The following is a 21625-nucleotide window of genomic DNA, read 5'->3' as shown; positions in this document are numbered from 1 at the left end:
TCAACAAAATATTGACAAAAAAACGCGCCGCTAACGCCGCAGCATAATACATTCACCAGATTAACAATAAAACGCAGTTTTGAGTGATGTGCACAATAGCAAGTTTTGTGATATAAAGAGGGCATCAAAATATTAGGAATCTTCTGTAAAAACAACAAAAACCACACCCAAAACCAACTTCAGCATCCACCCACGCTGCTCCTCAAGACGCAGAACCGAAAATAGAGACCTACGTAAACAAGCAGCTGACTGTTCTGAAAGACAGGATAAAACACCTATCCGTCGATAAGAAATACGATTTTTTTAGGGGAGGCGTTTAACCCAGGGGTGCGTTTTCCCCACAGTTACCCTACTATCGTGTAGTGACATAAATAATTAAATCGACAGACAACTTCTTGAGTTCTGGGTGTGTAAACACGGCTGATACGGCATATCCCTCACACGGCAAATTTGACCCAATTTGACTTCATTTGACTATGAAGATAATGACCTAGTGTCATGAAATTAACACAAAATGGAGTTCCCCACCCATCCTTTCGTCTTTTTAGTTTCTATAGGAGCTGAGATGTTAGGGAACGGGGGGGGGGGGGGGTCAGTGGAGACATTCATCCTCCTTCACTGGGCGTAGTTTTCGGAACCTTTCCAGTGCGCGTGTTAACCGGCACCAGAAATCAATTAAAGCTAGAAAAACGCGAAAAAGCAATAAATAGCTCGCTATAAGATCTTTCAGTACCATAAAGTCCATTTTTCGATCACGTCATCACTGAGGTCACCCAAAAAATTTGCTTCCCGATTTTGACTGCTTTTCACAAACTGGCACATACGTCACGGTCAGGAGCCAATACAGCTACAGCAGTGGTAGGCGCATTCGATAGCTCTTTCAAAGCTCTTTCTGAGCAATGTTCTCAAGCTTTGACAATTGACTTTATGTTGACGGTTGATTCTCCAGAGGGCAAACATTCTTAAAATTTGACCGTTTTGCGGAAGTTTTTTTTCTGTAATAATTTTTGACACCAAGCTTGCAGTAGGTACGTTGTTTTTACTGGCATCGCGTTTCTCTCGTCGAGACGCGTCGAATGAATTATAGGTCAGAATAGACATGAAAAGATCAACTTCAACACTTGACCTCAGGTCATGGTCATGGAAAAGGTCATGCTACACATCAGTCGATTCCTATTGTTGAGCTAATCGCATCTAAGGGGTCGTCATCGCTCTAGCATTTCTGAAGCTAAAGCTTATTGTCAAAAACTGTTGGAGACGTTTCATGGCCTGAGATGACCTCATAGGCACAAAGAGGAATTATATAAGACGTGCAATTTTCTGATTCAATCATACATGTAACCCGACGTTTGTGTTTAGAATTAGGGTCGTCTAAAAGGGACGCCTTTCAGTTTTCTCCCATTGATTTAAAATAGAGGTCGCAAAATTCATCTGATCTTAGGTCGCCGATATCAGAATTCCGAGATATACAAATTGTTGGTAGGCTGGTCTTCTCATGCGATAGCCCGATTCCTAAACTTCTAGGACATAAGCTGTAGGAATGACAGAATCACAACTTATACCTACATATCATGGTCATTTCATTTTACTTGACCTGGTGACCTGACCTTCCGTGACCTGGGGTAAAAATGTCACACACGATGTGAAATTGATGCATCATAAGGTATACCAAGTTTCATTTTCTCCACTTTTAGGTCATTGACCTGACCTGAAAGGTCAACCAATGACCTATGACCTTAAAATTGTGTATCATCGGCTTCCTCTCGCCACGGGCAGTGCGGTCGATCTTTCCACAAAGCTCTAGCTTGATCAGGGGCCGAACGGCGGGGGGGGGGACCAACCGACCCACCCCCCTCTATACGTTAGACGCTGGAAAACGCGGCACACAGGCGAGGGTTAATTAGCCGGAACTCACGGCAGAACGCCGTGCTCGAATATTACCCTTCAACGTGCACATTTTAAGCTGTGCTACATTGCTGCACTATTTCTTTCCACTGAATCTGATTATAGCGGATTGGGAAAATGCGAATGTCACCGTGACAAGCATGTTTTCGTTTCTGCTGAATAAACTGATGAATCGCCAACTGCTCAGCCTGTTCAACTGTGGTAGTCTAAGCTGCACCTAACGATTCGTCTTAGTCATGTCGCTAATAACATTTCGCAGCCGGCAACGCCCGAGTTGTTTCCAGTTACCAAACAGGCAATCCCATAACGTTTAGAGCAATGCAGTTCGAACTTCGATATTCCGGATGTTCTAGCACTGAGCATTCATTTGATTCTCGAGCACTGCGCTCACGCGCGGTCAGTTCTTTCCGTAAACAAGAACAAGAAGCCATCTCTGAAGACCACAGCCCGTCCACAAGGACGCAGCCGTCGAACCGCGCCCACGCGCGCGGGGTGAGACGCGGACAGCGAGCTCCGTCCCGGCCCGGCCGTCACGTGCCGAGTCGTTACCGCGGCGTCACGCCCAGTGACGGCCCCACGTCACGGCCGGTACTAGCCACACGTCACGCCATCCCTTCCGGTCGAGAGCTGCCCCGGGGTGCACGCAGGGCTAAATAAACGAGCAGTGAGGGACAGTGAAGCTTTCGACTTGGCCAGTCTTAACTATCGGGGGCGAGCTTTTTGCAGCATGCTTACTATCGAAATTCGCATGCAGTTGACAAAAACGCATCGTGATTTGAGGCGACTTTCATTCAGATAAGAGCACGAGCTATTCAAAACAACAAGATCGACCTGGAAAACGAACGGTGTTCAGAACGAACGTTTCTGAATTTGCGGATGACCGTAACATGTTAACAAAAAAGAAGAGATATACTTCATTAGCAATTATATTCACTCATATTCTCACCAACACAGCACTAATCGGCAATGGCTGTATGGGAAGCTGATTGCTGTCCGTCCTTTTCTTTGCGTTTGACAGTGATTAACGCCAACGCGTAAAATAAGCAATACACAAAGTCTTAAAAAGAAAATCGAGCACGATACACAAGGCTAGCACAAGTTGACTATACTTCTTACATGCTGCGTGATACAGCCCACAGTTCCACACCATCAGTCCTCCTCCTCAGAACTGAACAAACCCCTCCCAAGAGTAAACAGGAGTCTCACCGGCTCCAGTGACAATACGTAGCATCCCCATTTCAGCCCTCACCATTGTTCAGCGCCGGGAAGAGGCTGGGGAACCAGTACTCGACCTCTCCGCCGGTCTGTTCGTCCACCCAGGCGAGTTCGTCCTGCACCAGCTGGTCGAGCGCGCGCTCGGCCCGCGCCGGCGTCCAGCCGAGCTCGGAGGCCGTCACGTGGCCGCCCTGCGCCTGCGCGCGCTCCAGCACGGTCGTCTGATCGCCGCTCAGCTCTCCCGGCACCGACTGCACCAGGTGCCGGTCGCCGGCGAGGCGCACCACCTGGAAGCCGGTGCCGAGCACCTTCAGCTTGCCGATGGCGCGCAGGAGGTCGTCCTGACTGAGCTCGGGCTGGCCGGGCCCGGCGGCGCGTGCCAGTCGCCGCCGCAGCTCGTCCAGTGGCATGAGGCCGCCGGTGCGCGGCGCCGCCGCCAGGCAGGCCTCCACCACGCGCACGGCCAGCTCGTAGTAGTAGTCGCCGACGCCGAGCAGCTCCGACCAGAAGCCCTTGCCCGAGGCGAGCGGGTCGACGCCGATGGCGGCGCACATCTCCTGGAACTGGCGCCGGAAGGTGGCGTCGCGCCGGATGTCGTTCCGGTGCCGCGTGGCGAACTCCTGCAGACGGGCGCGGAACGTCTCCAGCTGCCGGCTCAACTCCTCCACCTGACCTTCCTCCAGCTCAGCCCGCTTCGCCTGGTACTTCTCCTGGGTGACGCGGTGCTTCTGGATGGCACCCACGCCCGCACGCCGCCGCATCGTGGTGAAGTTGTGCTGTCAAAGACGAAACTTGGTCAAATCACTTTCTGTAAGCATTTGATTGGTTGCAGATTATTACAAAAAATAGCCTGCTCAGAATAACAAGAGGTGATGTTAAATAAATGTTCCAAAAATTTATTTTGGCATGGGTGTCAGAGGGGAACTCCCCTACAAAAATGGGATGAAAGTGGAAAATCGCCAGTCTGATAAGGGCAAGGCTCAAAAAGAGAGGAAAAAGAATCAAAGGGCATTAATTTCTATACAAGTGTGGTAAAATGTGGGAGGCAGAACAACCAGCCATGCAAATGCTTTTCTTGGTAAAATTGGGACTGGAAAATTGCCCTTAAAAGCTACAGATGAGAGTGCCAAATGATTTTTATTTGGATGCCATTTCCCACCCAAATCAGCAAATTTTGGGACACTGTTAAATAATGCAAAGGGAGGAAGTTGGCTGCTAAGTGCTACTACAAGGCTCAATGGAGTAGGTAACTCAATGCAATCTCAGTCACTAAGAGCCAATGCTTCATTCAAAAGGAAAGCCGCATCATGTGTCATGAGTAATCATGCATAAATTGCAAACCCACTACATTGGAAAAAAAATGTTTCTTAAAAAAACAAAGCAAAAAAAAAAGTCCTGCAGGCTAATTTTTTTGTCAACATGCAAGGCTTTTAAGTCGCTTGTGACCTTTGCTTATTTTCATATGGATATCAGAGCAATTTGGTTATTTGCAACATCACACAACAAGCCTACTGGTTTGCAACAAGCATACCAATACTAGAAAGGAACATAGTGCAGCTTTAAATGCAAGTGGTTGTTGTGTATTACGTGATTTTTATTTTACGTACATTATGGGCAAGCATTGATGAAAAATACAAGCATTGTGCAAACTGAAACCCCTCTCATTTCAATTTCAATTTGGCATGACATCAGAAGCATTCTTCATTTTCACATTGACATTTGATTATCTAATTAATTATGATGAATACTCACCTACCTGCTGACAGACTGTACTGTGCAAGATGAGGATAGATATAAACAATTCCTCATAAAGAGATGCTGGGAAATTCAACCTTCTTTACCTACTTCAACTTGACACTAGCTTGAGCTTGAGCTCTGTATGAAACACAACAGCAAAAAAGTAATTTACTCTCGATACAATACAGGGCCTAGGAGCTTACAAATCTATCTGTCTTTGACAAATTTGCTTCAGCCTGAGCCTTACTCTAAGCAATCATAAAATCCAAACAGCAACCGTTCGGCAATACAGCAATGCCAAAGCAATGCAATACCATAAATGCAATGAATGCAATACACTGGAGTTGTGGTGGGTCAAATAATTGCGCACTTATTTCGAGTAGTGACGCAGATTTGTGTTCAATTCAGAGTACTTTCACTACATTTTCTGTATGAGCAGGAATGTCAACAAATTGACATGCAGTATTTGCTAGCATTTGCATGTACCGTTAACATGAACAGTTTACTAAACATCAAGATTGTTGACTCATTTAGCTGTTGATGTTGCAAAATAGCAGAACTCAGAAGGGCCAGGGCGTTTGTCAGCCTACTCATATGACATTTTCTCTGTCATAGAAATTGTATTGTATATTTTGTTGGTTTCGTCAGATAGTAGTGTTTCACTCATCCATAAAGATGGAGGATCAATCTGAAGAGGTAAGGCTTTAGGGTTTCGTGAATTACAAATGAAGTTATAGTAATTTGCATTTTGCAGGAAACTTTCCCTTCTTGAACTGCTTTTGGATTTTGAAGCTGGAGCTATTCTCTATCTCAAGGCATGAAATGAATGTATGTGTGTTGCAACCCTTAATAGGTAGTTTGTGATAGAAGTGATTGTAAACCAACACTGGCCTCGGCCTCTGCCAGAACGGCCAGAACCAACATTAGCTATTAAACTCATTTATAATGACTTTTGGGAATGGCATGCATTTAACACTTATCATTATTGTGTTTTGATGATACAAAATGATGGATATCAAATCACAATCCAGTATAAGCAATGCTGCAATTTCATTTGTCAGGGTCTAGGTAGGGAAGAAACCTTTACTGGTATAGGTATAGGGCCTTGCCTTTACTGGCTATTACATTTATAAAACCAATGGTGTGAAGTGATCAATCCTCATGCAATGTGAATTTTGTTTGTAACTTTTATTTTTAACATGAGTTATCCCATATTTATCTTACTCCTCTCCAAGTTACACTCATTGGAGGGTTAAAATCCTAATCTGCCATGAGAACAATGCCTCCACCATTAAAGTGACCAATATGTATGCCAATTTCAGACCCAGTTTGTGGTAGATGAAGTGAGCAACGTAATCAAAGAAGCAGTAGAGAGCACCATTGGTGGCAATACATACCAGCAGGCAAAAGTCAACCAGTGGGCATCCAGTGTCGTGGAATCCTGCCTTGGTGCCTTGACAAAGCTTCAGAAACCCTTCAAATATATTGGTGAGTTCGGTATTACAAAGAAGGCTTCCCATATGCTTTGAATAATAAATGTGTGTAACATCCCTTGCTTGAACATCTCATGAATGGTCAAACACTGGCAAGTATCCCTGATAAGTTGGTATATTCTTACTGGTGAACCTAAAATGCCACATGTTTCGTCCGTTCTCCGACAATATCGGGACAAACTCTGGCATGGCCGATCTCGATGGGCATCGGTGCAGGAGCCATCACCTTTTCTTCTGTAAGCTTCCTCTCTCTCTCTCTCTGTGGGACCTTCTACTCTCTTTGACTGCTCCCTCTCTCCGCTCTGCTCCCTGTTCCCTCCTGAATGCTTCCCCCCCCCCTCTGACCTTTCCAGCTCCTCCGGTGTTCGCCCCAGCACTTCTCCCCTCCCCTCTCTAACCGCTTTTCTCTCTCCTCCGCAGTGACCAGCGTTATCATGCAGAAGACTGGCGCCGGCCTGCATACGGCCAGCTCCTGCTACTGGGATAACAGCACCGACGGCAGCTGCACCGTCCGCTGGGAGAACAAGACCATGTACTGCATCGTGTCCGTGTTCGGATTGGCCATCTGAGCGGCGGCGACACCGCCGACCTCTGCCCCCCAGTCCAGTGCACGTTTGGACTACGCTTGCTCGCCTTCTTTCGTTAGCTCGCTAGTAACCCAGGCCACGGTGAGGCATTCCATGGGACTAACGGGTTGCTAGGTTTTACAAAGTGTTCTTATCTAGTCGGGAGACCGCTGCTGCCGACTTGTCGTTAGGTTGTGTTTCCACATGTCCATGTAAATACATAGTTTAACTTAAATCAGTCACGTTTGAGCTGCGCTATGTCTGTGAATGTGCAGATATTTTGCTGATGCCTGAATATGTTTGCAAAGTACTTCGATGAAAACAACATACGGTACACTTCCATCAACGTGTTAACACAATCTACAGCAGGCGACAAATAACAGACAGCAGTTTCACCTTTGCAAGCGCAACATGCGATACAGTCAAAACAATTACACCAGCACATGCCACGTTTTTGCCCGCCCTTCGGTTCGCGGGACGCCGATCGGCCTTTGGCTACAAGTCGAACGTTTTGCTGTCTTTCTGCTCTGTATCCTGACTGAGTAGAGCCAGCCCGGCCTCTAAGGCACTTCCGACATCGGGTCGCGCTGGGGCCGGCTGCCTCCTTCCGCGTCTCGTGCCGCCAAAGTACTCTGCGGTAGCGGGGGGCGCCACCTCCGTGCCACCGCCGCGACCGGCCGACTCATTTTCTCCCGGTGGGACGCAGTCGGGGTCTGTGAGATCGGCAGCGGCTGCCTGACGGGCTCGGTAGCTGGGAGCACGCGCCGGCCAGCCCGCAGCGGAGGAGCACACTGCCGGCTGGGGGTCGTGGTCCGGCGGAGGGTGGGATGGGTTGATAGGAGGGTAGGCAGTGTTGGGAGGAAGATGAGTTATGTTTGGAGGATGGGCTGTTCTTGAAGGGGGCTGTGCCATGCTTGGGGGAGGCTGCGCCATGTTGGGAGGTGGCTGCCCCACGTTGGGAGGAGGCTGCGCCATATGGGGAGGTGGATGATTCACGACGAGAGGAGGCTGCGCCATGTTTGGAGGATGCTGCGCCATATTGAGAGGTGGATGATTCACGCTGGGAGGAGGCTGACCCGCACCGGGCGTAAACTGTCCCAGGTTTGGTCGAGGTTGATTCATGTTCGGTGGTGGCTGTGACACATTGAACAGCGTTTGTCCTGTGTTCGCCGTGGATCCGTCCGCCTGAGAGATCAGTCCTCCATCCTGGCTCTGCCCGGCAGCTACCACGCCTTGTGTCGCCGCCCAGGTCGGCTGGGGTCCTGACCCGCCGACCGGCCGCTCGTTAGCAGAACTCTCCTGTGCAGGCCGCGTCTCGGGCCGGCGGGGGCCGCCACCACGCCGAGCTGAGCCGCGGGGCTCGTACTGGGTGGGCGGAGCGAACTCTGCCGGCCGGTCCTTGCGCTGGCGCTCCACCCACTCCTCCTGGGTCAGCACTGCCAGACAAACAGACAGAAACATCACAGTCAGCACTGCCTGGGACAGACAGACATCAGAGTCAGCGCTGTCGGACAGACAGACATCAGAGTCAGCGCTGTCGGACAGACAGACATCAGAGTCAGCGCTGTCGGACAGACAGACATCAGAGTCAGCGCTGTCGGGCAGACAGACAGAGTCAGCACTGCCTGGGACAGACAGACATCAGAGTCAGCGCTGTCAGACAGACAGACATCAGAGTCAGCGCTGTCAGACAGACAGACATCAGAGTCAGCGCTGTCGGACAGACAGAAACATCAGAGTCAGCACTGCCTGAGACAGACAAACATCAGAGTCAGCACTGTCGCACAAACAGACAGAAACATCAGAGTCAGCACTGCCCAACAGGCACATGAGAGTCAGCACTGTCGGACAGACAGACGTCGGAGTCAGCACTGTCGGACAGACAAACATATCAGTCAGCACTGCCGAACAGACACGCGAGAGTCAGCACTATAGGACAGACAGACATACAGGGAGTCTGCACACATACCTACACGATTCACCATTGCCATGCAGTGTCGGCAAAGCTGCGGATCAGGCACTGTCGAACGCACACATACTCGTACAGTAGTTGACACACAGCCATACAGAGGATTAACAGAGGACGAGCCCTGATGAGAGCAGGCATAAAAGGTTGTATAAAAGGATAGGCATACGCGAATATGTATGTTTTACACAGGATTCAGTTCTGTCAGGATTCAGTTGTCAGGATTCAGTTCAGTTCTGTCCAGAGACATAACACAAGGCCAGCACAGATAGATGACGCGCAGGGGCCAATATTGTCACACCCTGGCAAAACCCAGGTTATTATTAAACCTGCAATAAAAACTAGGCTCATGTATCACAAAAGCACTATCAAATGGCGTTGGCGGTGTCTGATGACGCAGGCGGCGCTCGTAAAAACAGTCTCGGTGGCAGCGGGCGGACAGCGCATTGTGCAATCGAAACGTGGACCGATTGGCGCGCGTCCGGGTTGATGGTGATTGCATTACGCTACTGGCTGGTGTCGTCCGTTGTTTGACCGGGCGTTAGCACAAAGTTATCACTGCCGCCCGGTCAATAGGATCGGCGCCTGGATACGGGCGACAACAAACACGGCTAATAAGAATCCGAGCCCGGACCGATCACTTTCGGTGTCCGATTCGCTAGTAAGGGGCGGGTGCTCACTGCTCATTAGCTGTACCACGTGGCCAGAGTTAGAAATCGATTGAACATTGAACAGGGCGGTGGGCGGTTCAACTGGGGTAATAGAACGGCAATTATCGTGGCTGGAAATGCACGATGCACGCGAAGGATGCTCCACGTAAGGAAAACTGCTCACTGATGCTACTTAAATGGGGTAATAAACGTGGCTAACTATATGTCTGAGCAAAAATGGTGCACCATACCATTCTGCTGAAGTGCAACACAGGATTTAACGAGGGAACATCTTTTCTCCTATCCCTTCCAGTCTACTCTCGACAATCAACATGACTGTCACACTGAAACAGTTTCGTTACTCGTGGATATGTCGCATCCCAAATTCCTTAGGTGAACACTTATTTTGCTAACAATGAATTAATATTTCTCACAAGAATTAAAAATTCTCTTAGTTTAAGACCTTTTACCGATTCAGCTGACGTGCTGTTGTCAGCCGAAACAGGCGCCGGCCACCGTTTCTGACTTAGCCAAACAACACGAAATTGTCCTCGCGGCCCCACTCACCGCTGTGTTTGGCGACTCCCTGTTTGCCTCGGTCCCAGTCGCGCACGAACGCCTTCCGCTCGTACTCCCGGCGTTCCTCCTGGAGACGTTCGGCGATCTGCTCCGGAGTCAGCGCGGCGGCGGCGGCCGGAGTCGGTGCGGACCCCGACTCGGCCGCGTCCTCCTCCGAGTCATCGGCCTTCTCCAGGCGGTCTGCGGGAAACAAACACAATTATATCAGACAGTCATCAGCGGCTCACCACTAAATCTGGCCCGACAGTATCGTCCGAACGACTCAGCGCCGGATCTTAACCTTTATCATACAGATCATTTTCATCTCAAAACCAAGTAGCATTCGCATGTCACGAAACCAATTTCGTTTTCAACGCAATGTAAAAAAGGGACAGGACACCGGAGAAATAGCTAATCTAAAGAATTAGAGCCTATGTCGCAATGTGTTTCACCTTCGTCTCGGGAGCTGGGAAGGAGGGGGGGGGGGGGGGGGGCGTTTTCGGCCACTCTGATTCCTTCTCACGCGCGAAGGGAAAACCACCCGAATCTTAGCATAGCCCTTAACGCATTACGTTTTGTCCTCCGGGAGCCAGGCCGCTGATCTTAGGTCAAAGGAGGGAACGGCGAAAGAACTTTAAAAAACTTCCGAATGCACTTTTCCCCGCGACACTTTAGCCCTATTTCTGTACGAGTTATGCGCCAAATTATCAGAACATGTTGAAAGCGAAAACATTCGACCCTTGATGAGTTCGAACACAGTACACGCATTGATCGAAGCGTGAAAAATGGCCTACGGGCACAGGTAAAAAACAAAAACAAAAAGAAAATAATAAAAATAAGGGCGCGACGGTACAAACACAATGTTCAGTGCTTTTCGTTTGCGGGGCAAATTACATTAAATAAATGCTCCCCAAACACGAATGAAATAATGGAAAGCAGAGGGCTGCAACGCCTTGGCTGCAGCAATATATTTAGCTTACACGCAATGAGTCGACTAATGTGTGGTTTCACACCCCACTGGCGGGACCAACAGTCATTTATACTCATTTTTATAATTAAATGAAAAGAACATTACGTGATTTTTCATCAACGATAGTGCACCAATCAATTCAACTTTTGCTCGAGGTCATGCAGTTACGTCGTTTCAGATTCTAGCTATCACTGCTGTTTTGATGATACATGAAGTATGAAACGACCGTGTTTGCAAAACAGGACACGCGGTGAGGGCAAGGAATGTCTATGTGCTCGATGCAAAGAAGCAAGACCCCATTGACTGATTGGATGAAAACAAACCGGCGCATTTGAATGTGAATGCACGATTTACTTACTTGGGCAAGTCATTCCGATTTAAGAAATGGCTATTCATCTATAAAATGTTTTTTTTTTACAGCAGTTTTATCCTGCTCCCCCCCCCCCCCCAAAGAGAACTTTATTGCACACTCGAGTTCAAATTTTTATTGAAAAATGTCTGCACTCTGCACCGCTTGAAAATAAAGGGGCGTTTTGAATTGCTCTTGTACATACGTTGCCTAATTGAAAACGTTCAAATCTAATTTCCTAGCATGCAACGCTCCCGAAACCTACCAATAAAAACTAAAGCTGTGAGTGATTTATAAATAATTTGTATATAAAAAACCGTCCAAGCTCAATAACAACATATCAATACTAAATATTCATATCAACCTCTCACCTTCGATGGGCAGGCCCAGGCGAAGCCGTTTGCGTTCGCGCACTTTGCGCAGTCTCTCCTTGAGCTGCTTGTTTTTGCGTTTGCGCGCGAGCTCGGCGCGGGTCTGCTGGCTCTCTGTTTGACCTCGCAGCTCGTCGAGCTCAGCTCTCTGGCGAGCGCGTTCGTCGGCGTCCTGCGAGAACGCAAAGTAGCCGGCACCGTGCGCGCGCGCCTCTGTGGACAAAGAAAGAGAACGGTGTCCCGTGTCAGATATTTCGGCTCAGCACACATCGGTAGAGACACCGACACATAGCAAACATCAAACGACAAACGACACATGTGTCAACACATCGTGTCGACACAAACGACACATCACCGACACACAGCACACAGCGTTATACAGATACTGACACACAGCAAAAATCGGCGCAAATACAAACACACAGCGCCAGATATTCCGGCACAGCACACATTGGCAGAGATACTCAGCGCACATCAAACATGGTCAGAAAACCGACACACAGCGCACATCGACAAACACCGACACGCAGCACACATCGACAGACACCGACACACAGCACACAACACACATCGGCAGAGATACCGCCTCTGTCGACACGAGCCAGACATGTAGGTATGCATTGTTTTGGTCTTGGACACTGTTCGTGACGTATTTTCATTCATCACCCAGCATGAATGAAAATAAATAAATTCATACAAATACATCGCAGATATTCAGTCGTTCAGATCGCAATTATGTACATTCGTAACACCATGTAACACTTATACAAGAAACAAGTACACCAATTCGCGCTACACATTTTCCTAATCACCTGACAATTGTCTCTGACCGCCTCTGCTATGTGACACGCAGGTCACTCAAACCACTATATTGAGTGGCAGGGCGGAGTTTTTGGCGTTCAGTTTTGGTTTACGTTTGTAGATGTACAGAGACTCTAATAATCTAATGTCGATTTCTTGGTAACTTCTTTGTAAACTCTCGAAATCGTTGATTGAGAAGGCCGTGCCACACTCATCAGCATGGTCTTTAACTGAGGAGGGCTTTTTCCTTATCACCTGACAATTGTCAGGTGATTAGGAAAATGTGTAGCGCGAATTGGTGTACTTGTTTCTTGTATAAGTGTTACGAATGTACATAATTGCGATCTGAACGACTGAATGAAAATAGTCCTAGCTTCAAATGAAGCCGTTCTTATAGCCCAGTAGGTATAGAGGTGAAAGAAGTGACATATAGGTATGTTAATGGGTACTGTTTTAAATAAAAAACTTTATTTCTACGTGAAAAGATGTGATTGGTATCAGATTGGTATTGCCTACCTATTATGCAAAAGCCTTTCCTACCAGTATAGCGCCTTTTGGGGCGACTAACGGAGCGAGCGAGGGGGTGAGTCTTGCACGTGCGAAATTTCGAGGGGGTACCTCCAACTGACTTGTGCACGGCACCCTACTGACCGGTTTCTAGCGATGTGCCAAATTTGAGCACAATCGGCCCAGCCGTTCTCGAGATCTGGGAGCGGCACCCTGCACGTGCGCACGTGCAAAATGGGTCCCAACTGACTTGTGCACGGCACCCTACTAACCGGTCCCTAACTGTGTACCAAATTTGAGCGCAATCGGTCGAGCCGTTCTCGAGATCTGGAAACGACCCCTGCACGTGCGCACGTGCAGCAGCACCCCAACTCTGGCTCATGGATATGCAGTGCCTAGTGGGTGCCTACCTACATGCCAACTTTCAGCGCAATCGGCCAAGTAGTTACCGAGATATCGCAACAATTACAAAAGTGACACCTCTTCGTTTTGCACGTGGCACGTGCATAAGGGGTCACCCACATGCATCGGGAATAGTCCAGTACTTGGTAGAAGGAATGAAGCTACCCTACAAAATTTACCGCATGTAAATCGGTCAAGTGGTTGCTGAGATATAAGCCTCGCAAAAGCGTCCGCACGGCCGGCCGGCCGGCCGGCCGGCCGCTCATACTCAGAAATTTCCGTTAATCTAAGGAAAGACTTCGCTCGCTTCGCTCGCTCCGTAATAAGATTCGTGTTATTTATGCCACGTGCAAAAGATAACTTTTCCTCCATTTTTTTTTCGGTGCTTTACATCAAGCTTTACATTAAGCTTCTCGAGCTTGGGCTTCGGATTTCATCAAGTCAATTTAAGGGCATTTCATCTGTTTTTAATAGCATGGGTCGTATATCCACCAGGTCATATATTCAAAGTTGATTCAAGGTCTAGATGGCTTCGGCCCTCAGTGACGTTTGCTGTAAGTGTTAGTCTCGGGAGATACGAAATCGCAAGACAGAGCTCAACAAATTGAGTCTGCGCTATCGCATAGGCATTTTGGTACACCTTTAGTTAAGAATCATTTCAAGTTAGTTGCATCATCAAGGTCGTACCACAGAGCAAATATGAACTCAGCGTATGATTATGTGGTGAGTTTTATATATGGCCCTGAAGATGAGCCAGAACCAGTACCACAGGAAGAAAAAGATAGCTTGGATGGCTCAGTCACGGACGGACTCTCCGCAGAAGCAATCAATCCCTCCTCCATGGTTATCCGAAAGTCAACAACAGCCGGATTTCGTCCTTCTCAATCCTTCAAAGCAATCCCATCCATGGTAATCAAAGCACCGGAACCGGAGGACAACTACGATTCTTCTGTTATTGCCGTGATGCTGACACCCACTGGACTGATCTTCGCAACTTTTGGGTCCATCATAACACTGTTGGCCTACACGACCTTAGTTGGATTCGAAAGTGATCGGAGCATCGCTGTGGGCTACTACGGATATCCCGTCAAGCTCCTCGGGCCACTGCTGATCATTTGCGGTGTGGTCACTCTGCTCATTGCTGCCGTGGTATACATGTGCACGCCGAAACAACACAACGTGCCAATGGTGTACCCGAAAGTCGACGAGGAGATCGACGGCACTGTGCGCGTTTCCAGCTCGAAGCGTCGTGTGTCGGCAGCAAGGGTGCAGCCATCTTCGACAGCATCAGCCAGCCAGCCCCGCAAAAGTCTCATCCCAGAGGCACAGGCGCCAGTGCTCCGCTCGACCACCGCTCTCGTCTGATGGAAAGGAGCATCGGAGACTGGCGGGCGCAGGTATCAGCTAATGGCTTTCGGCAACGGCAGTCACATTGTCTTCAACTTCAGTGCTGGATAGCTGATCAGAAGATCTGCTTAGAATAAAGGAGCTGCAACGTTCAACATCAGTGAAGAGGTGCCATGGATACTGGATAACTTTACAGAAGATATTTCGTGTCATGAGCGATAAAAAACAGGCCTCAAACATCGCTATGGGGTTCGATCCAAAATAGAAGGTTCTTGGTACTAAGAAACCTCCCAGGCATGCCTTTGCCTATGATAGCCTACGTTTTCCTTATAATACCATTCATCAACGATTCTTCCGCTTTAATAAAGACGAGTCAAGTTTTTTGGTTTGTTTTTAATGCATTTTTATTATCAAACCTGCCCCAGCTCCCATCATCTTACGTCTCTTAAATGAGCCTTACCTACGCCACTTATCATAGCATTGACTTCTCCGAAAATGCCCAAAATCGATGCAAAATACTTGAGCCAAATTTCATGGTGCTGAGCCCATTCATCAAAGAGCTTTAGTAGCCAGCCATTTAAAGTTCTCCTATACACGTGTGACATGTTAACCGAATACATTTCACTTCGTTAAAAAAGCGAAACCAACTAATTCCTTTGGCTATCATAAGCAGTCTTGAACACAGGAATAATGGCTGCCCCTGATCACCTGGGTAACCAGCCCGACTAGTCAAGACGCCGCTGACCAGCGACCACTACTGGCCTGTGGCTGCCCTCTGGTCAACAGTCGTCGGTCGGTCGCCGTTCGGCGAGGTCGCAGGAAGACGACTGACCGTGGTGACTGAGGGTGGCAGTCGGTGACTGACGGCAAACAGTCGCGGACTGACGGCGGGTAGTCACAGAGTGAGGACTAATCATTTCTGACTGACGTGGGACGGTCAAATTATAAAACTCAGCCAAAGCAGAATAATCCAGCGCTGACAGTCAGAAGACTGAATAGATCCACCGACAGACGTCTTTCAAAGGCGCTCAAAGACACCGGGACCCCGTTGGAGGGCTGACACGCAGCACAGTGCACACCGTTTTGCACAGAACGCGAGCAGCCGGTCGAACGGACCCGAGACAGGAGTCAGAGATCGCCATCGCCCCCCAGAATGACCCCACCGACACTACTGGTCGTGCTGATCCTCGCCACCGGCACTTCTCTGGTGGCGGCCGGTAAGTACTGACTGAGGCCTCTTGTACCAAAATACTAGGTAGAATAGAAAAACTTATGTCAAAGTTAGCTTAGCTAATGGTGTTACGTTCCCTTGCACCAGCTCATAACGTTAACCTACAGGTGTTTGATGGAACCTATAGGTAAATTGTTCAGGCAGAGTCATGGAGTGGTTGTCCGGTGAAATAAAACCCAAGTATTGGCGCAAGAGGATTTTGAACTACAACTACTGAACTGCAACTATTCTGAACTACAAAACGTCCCGATTAAGTTGGCTATCACATAACTTTTGAGATCCAATGACGAAAATGTGTGGCTCTTTCACATCATACCACGTACGGGATATAAAACAGAACCGATATCTATTGCTACCGTCAATCACAAATGAACCAAGGGTCTAAGTTTACTCGAGGTCATGAGCAAGCGCCAACAGCAATGAGAGCCTTTCAAAACCACAATTGTTCAAGGAAATATCCACTCCAGTACACATAGCTACTCGTAATTTCTCACAGTCACGCGTAATCTTTCCAATGTGAGTCCGGTCAGACCTGCAAAGCTTAAAGTTAATTCAGAACGATACCTAAATCAGGGGTCAAATTGGGTCCGATTTCCCGGTTTATTATCCCGTGCATGATACACGTTACAATATATTACATTGGAGTACTTGATGATAGTTTGATTTTGAGACTTTAAAATAGACTGTACATACATATAGGGGAAAGTGGGGTAAGACGGGCATCTTCATTTTGGAGCCATTTTTTTGGCCGGTTAGAAACATCATAGAAACGGGAAACTGAGTGAAAACCTTTTTTAGACATTTTACTTCCATTTGCCAGAAGATGAGACTTAGACCTGATTCAGCAAATAAACTGCAGCTATTTTAGCAAAACCTTGCAAAAACCCGTCTTACCCCACCCCATGGGGCAAGACGGTCACATGGATAGGGCAAGACGGCCAGCTTCTTTCACCGACCAGCACAGCTCGCAACAAATGCCCGAGATTAGCCGCATTGATACAGTCGCTCGTTGGTCTCAGGTGCTTCGGAAATGGCAGCATACGAGATTCGTGCAGAAGGCGTATGTTCGTATATAGGCCCTAGTTCAGAAGCCATGTACAACCGTTTTTCACATTCATTATTCGAGAATAAACTGTGCCGAAGGAATATTGCTAACATGTCTGTGAGTATCGGAATAGAACATATTCTTATTAGAAATGCTTCTTTTTTTCCTACAGCAACACAAATATTTTCACCATTACAGACCCATTGGATTGATAGTTGCCCGTCTTACCCCAAACTCAAAGTCAGAAGTTCAGCACGATTTTTCTCTGTGGACAATTTGATGCAGACAAAGCAACTACGCGGTAAATGAACACTGGTGGCATATGAGTGTACCACAAGTGATTGCGAGTTTTTAACTCTATAGTGCTGCACACAAAAGCTTGCACCATACATTATGGATGTTTTCAATGAAATGAGTGTTTTAAAGAAATCAAAATAAAAGATCATCGACTGAACACAAATTCACCAGACTTCAATGGTGGTGTGAATTGGGAAAGGCAATTATGGTCCTAATTTTTCTCGCTCGTAGCGCTATTGCTTGGGTCTGCAGAAGGGGTGCCCGTCTTACCTACCCTGACCGTCTTACCCCACTTTCCCCTATTCGAAGCTTGAGCTACAGTTAAAAATGGAAATTATTGTCCATGCTTTACTCAAACTAAACATAAAATTTACTTGCATGAGCTCTGCTGCACAACTATACCTTTGTAATCTGTATGCAAGCTAAAGACACTACAAAAGTTTTTCCACATTGAAAATGAAAAATGAAAACAACTGTTGCTTGCATGCTACACGGACACCGTGAAGGGGCTGCAAGCACAGTCACTTTTAATAAGGTACTCATCACTTTTTACTGCTAAAAAGTGATTTAATGTAGAGCTCTCACGTCATTGCAGCTGTAAACAAACAACAAAGAGCCGTTGAAGCCCAAACCCATTTGCTCCCGTGTCCTGTCCGTTTTTTCAGCCGGGGTGAAGCAGTGTCACGTGTGCAAGAGCTCACAGGCGGGCGCCACGTTCGCCAACTTGGTGTGCGACCGGATCCCGGCCATGGCGCCCGACTGCGACAACTTCAACAAGTCCAGCCTCTCGTTCCTGCAGTTCTGCTCCGCCAACCAGAACTGCCTGTTCATCTCCAAAGGCAGTGAGTGGACGAGAGAGCGTGTTTGTATTGTCAAAGTGATGAAAAAATTCTGTCATTGGTGGGTAGGTACGATCGCTCGTCATCACTTCCCTTTACCACAGAACGAAATAGAAAAGGCGAGGCCTGGGTAGGCATGCGATTGTGCGGGCATTTGTCCTTTCAGCTGAGCGCCAAGCTTGGAAATGTGTGCTCAGGCACACTGCCAGCAACAAATCAACAATGCCATTATGCGTGGACGTTTTTATTCTGTCTAAAACCCGAGTTTCCAAACAAAAGTTGACAAATGCTCTGTTTGCGCGATCACTATCAAGACCAAGTTTGCTTCCCTAAGTTTTGCTTCGAATGTTTTTAATCATGGGAGCAATGGACGAGTTTCCAAATAAAAGCCACACAGTGATTTCGTAAAGCTGGGATACTTCACTCTGACGTCACTGAGGCTGTCCGCTGTCGGCGATGGCGTCACCCGATGTCTGCGCTGACGTCCCCGGCATCCGCACTGACGACACCCTGTTCCTTGTTCGGCAGAGGAGCAGCTGCGGATGTGTACCACCAAGCAGACGGTGGAGACGTTGCGCACCACCAAGGGTATCCTGATGGCCATCTGCGACCGGGAGCTGTGTAACAGCGCCACCACGGCCGTCACCGGCACGGCGCTGCCGGCGCTGCTGCTGGTGCTGGTGCCGCTCCTGCTGGCCGCCGCCACCCCTGTCCTGCAGTGACTGCACCTTATCCGTCCGGCAGTGACCATCCGCTGTCCGACAGTGACCGCCCACCGCGTCAGGCAGTGGCCGTCCGACGATGTCCAGCAGTGGTCGTCCGACGATGTCCAGCAGTGACCGCTCGCAGCTAGGCAGTGACCGCACCGTATACACCCGGGATTGACCTCCCGTCCCTCCGCAGTGACCGCCTCTATCTAATCCATCCGACAGCGACCACCCTCCGCTGGGCAGTGACCGGTCTCATCCACCCAGCAGTGACACCGTCCGTCGTTCGCACTGCCCTGCAATGACTATCCGCACACAATGACCGCCTGCTGTCGACCCGGTCTTGGGTCACTGCATCACCAGACACCAGGCCAGGTCACATCATCAGACTGATGATTGTCACACTTGTTCCCGGTGCGCGGTGTTTCTTTTTTAAATAATATTTGCACCGCTTTCCAGTAGGTACGACAGATAGGGCACATATTTATTCAAATGGTGAAATGCTGCAAGCAGTGCATATGTTCAACAATTACACTGCTTCAATGTTCAACATATGCACTGTGGACATTGTCTGCACTACAAGTAATCTATATGCACGCATATTTTCTGAGCTATTTTCTATTTTCACCATTTTTAGCTATTTTCGAGCTATTTTTTCTGATGGTGACATGTGTTTTCTGAAGCTTGGTGGATATTGGAATAAAAGGAATATAAATGAGCTTCAAATCAAAAACGCCCAACTCGACGTATGTTCTTGCAGTCGTGGTTTTAATTAAAAAAAAATCAAAGCTGTCGAGCCTTCATCCTCCCGGATGTGGTATAAACACGGCCACCCGCCTATTCACACGTCAGTATGGGTACTCAGTAAATTGAACCTCCACGCCTATCCGATCATTTCGCTGTCATGAGTGGATTTTAACTGGGTGAAACAGCTCCTGGAGGCGTCAGATTAGTATTCGTTTTTGCATTGGAACTTGAAACACACTCTGATACACCAGCGGCTTTTCTGATCGTCAAGTTCTTTTACTAATTTAAAACATAGCATGGTAATCGAGGCGCACTGCAAAGGACCTCCTTTGTAGTGTGGCAAGCAGAAACATAATTCACACCGAGCAGAAAAATAACACGAAGTTGCCCGACACGCATATAAACGGGCGGCCAGGTAAATGTGTCAGCCCGCTACAGCCGACTGCATCGGGACAGGAACCGATTGATAGGTATGTTTGCATAAACTTTGATACATTACATGCCGGTCAATGGGGTCCAGCTTTTTAAGGGCGATCGGCGTTTTCAGGATGCAGTCCATAACGACGGCATGATCCTTCGCCCTGGAGTGACAAAATGTTGTATACTGACCCCGCGCCTGCAACCCCTGCAACATCATAAACACACGAGCGACGTCTCGCGATAAATCGCGAACAATGACGTGTGTTGTTCCGCCATAACGACTCCACGCTGAAACGACTGCGGTAGGTAATTGATAGTGTGATGCGGATCGCGGTCAGCGACACTAAGGCAATCGGTAGGTAGGACCTTGGACCGCAGCTCCTCCAGGGGGTGGGGGAGGGTGAAGCAGGCGATGGCAAGTGGGACACATCGGCCAAATACAGCACGCTGACTTAGTGACAGTCATCGGATACGGTTTGATGAGACGGCGCAGCGATCAACTAGTTCGACGGAGCGGACACTCCTGTCAATTGTAACTTCAAACAAATCTCTGCATATATCTTTTCATAGACTACTTACTCTTGTCAGTAGTCAACGGTATCTTGTAGTTGAATATAACTTTTAACTATTTCAGGGGGAAGGGCTAGAGGCTAACAAAAGACAGCCTGGAGTTTCAACCCAAACTGAATCTGCTTCCACGAAAGCCTGTAACAGGAGCCGACTTTCGCAGCGCCCCCTAGAAAAAGGCTCCAGCAGCGCCTCTAGCGACGAACCAGGGCGAATCGGTTAGAGCGCGCTGCCGGAGCCGGTAGGGGGCGGGAGCGCTGAGGTCAAGCCAGGAACGGAAACGACCCAAACCCATGGCACAGATGGTAAGTGGGTAAACGTGTCCGCAGTGTATACGACGTGCTTATGTGCTTAACCGCCCTCCCGGGCCACAGTCGTTAAGAAATGCGTGGCGGCGGAGGGGGCTTAAGCACACCAGTCAAGGCCGTTCCGACGGTCGCGGCGACACACTGCGTCCCTGAACGCGTTATTACCTAATCAGCTCCAGTTGAAACACGTCCCTTCGTTCGGAACGCCAGGGCCGGGTTGGGGACCTGTAGTCATGAGCCCAAGCTCGGCTCTGCCTGTGCTCTAGAAGATGCAACTGTACCTTTGCAAGAACAGTGAGCCGCCCTCTATAACAGACATACTACACAGCGTCACACACTAAACACCGCCAAAACACACTAGCAACAGGCTATGGCAATTGGACGTTGTAAGGATAGTTCACACGACGCGAAACTTTCACCAGAAATGTCCTTAAGGTCTAATAATCGTTTTGTCAATCGGTATGGTAAGACCGTTTTCGAAAGGGTTCGCGAAAATAACTAGAAACAACGCACTCGATTATGAGCTCTCAATCGCATCTCCTAGCTAATGGAAGCAATGCCCAAGGAACATTTTCGACTCAGCTTTACAGCTTTAAGCTTTACTTACTACTATGCACTCGCCACTCA

General features: G+C 48.4%; 3 protein-coding genes across 7 annotated transcripts in view; 1 reads left to right on the top strand and 2 right to left on the bottom strand.

Moving 5' to 3' along the window:
- Positions 1–2818: 2818 nt before the first annotated feature.
- On the bottom strand, positions 2819–5208 carry LOC122390167 (vacuolar-sorting protein SNF8-like). 2 transcript variants are annotated; one of them, XM_043382852.1, is made up of 2 exons: positions 4873–5208; positions 2819–3896 (listed from the first exon to the last, which is right to left on the bottom strand). In XM_043382852.1, exon 2 carries the CDS (start codon positions 3879–3881, stop codon positions 3144–3146), a length of 738 nt encoding a protein of 245 aa, XP_043238787.1. In that variant the 5' UTR covers positions 3882–3896; positions 4873–5208; the 3' UTR covers positions 2819–3143. The 2 variants fall into 2 exon arrangements, with proteins under 2 accessions (XP_043238787.1, XP_043238788.1); XM_043382853.1 differs by having other exon boundaries at positions 4877–5189.
- A 56-nt stretch (positions 5209–5264) lies between these two features.
- On the top strand, positions 5265–7151 carry LOC122390166 (dynein light chain Tctex-type 1-like). Its single transcript, XM_043382851.1, has 3 exons — positions 5265–5553; positions 6180–6345; positions 6771–7151. The coding sequence occupies exons 1-3, from the start codon at positions 5533–5535 to the stop codon at positions 6917–6919; spliced, it is 336 nt and encodes a 111-aa protein (XP_043238786.1). The 5' UTR covers positions 5265–5532; the 3' UTR covers positions 6920–7151.
- A 97-nt stretch (positions 7152–7248) lies between these two features.
- Positions 7249–21625, bottom strand: part of LOC122390162 (coiled-coil domain-containing protein 174-like) — a 65152-nt gene continuing 50775 nt past the window's right edge. For all 4 annotated transcript variants that reach the window (XM_043382844.1, XM_043382846.1, XM_043382847.1 and 1 more), the window contains exons 7-9: positions 11781–11993; positions 10100–10291; positions 7249–8352 (exon numbers count right to left, since the gene is read on the bottom strand). In XM_043382844.1, the coding sequence (XP_043238779.1) occupies positions 7412–8352; positions 10100–10291; positions 11781–11993 (1346 nt within the window). In that variant the 3' untranslated portion in view covers positions 7249–7411. The remainder of the gene's footprint in view (positions 8353–10099; positions 10292–11780; positions 11994–21625) is intronic.

Source organism: Amphibalanus amphitrite, unplaced genomic scaffold, assembly GCF_019059575.1.
Source record: "Amphibalanus amphitrite isolate SeventyFive unplaced genomic scaffold, NRLGWU_Aamphi_draft 000384F_arrow, whole genome shotgun sequence".
In the NCBI taxonomy this organism is placed as follows: domain Eukaryota; kingdom Metazoa; phylum Arthropoda; class Thecostraca; order Balanomorpha; family Balanidae; genus Amphibalanus; species Amphibalanus amphitrite.
The sequence above is the reverse complement of the archived record's forward strand: the minus strand, read 5'-3'. Positions and strand labels throughout refer to the sequence as shown.

Bases quoted from the DNA above. Each gene is read 5' to 3' on its own strand.
- LOC122390167 (XM_043382852.1), bottom strand. From the start codon at position 3,881: ATGCGGCGGCGTGCGGGCGTGGGTGCCATCCAGAAGCACCGCGTCACC.
- LOC122390166 (XM_043382851.1), top strand. From the start codon at position 5,533: ATGGAGGATCAATCTGAAGAG. The intron at 5,554-6,179 runs GTAAGGCTTTAG...TGCCAATTTCAG, and splicing joins TGGAGGATCAATCTGAAGAG to ACCCAGTTTGTGGTAGATGA. The intron at 6,346-6,770 runs GTGAGTTCGGTA...TCTCCTCCGCAG, and splicing joins GAAACCCTTCAAATATATTG to TGACCAGCGTTATCATGCAG.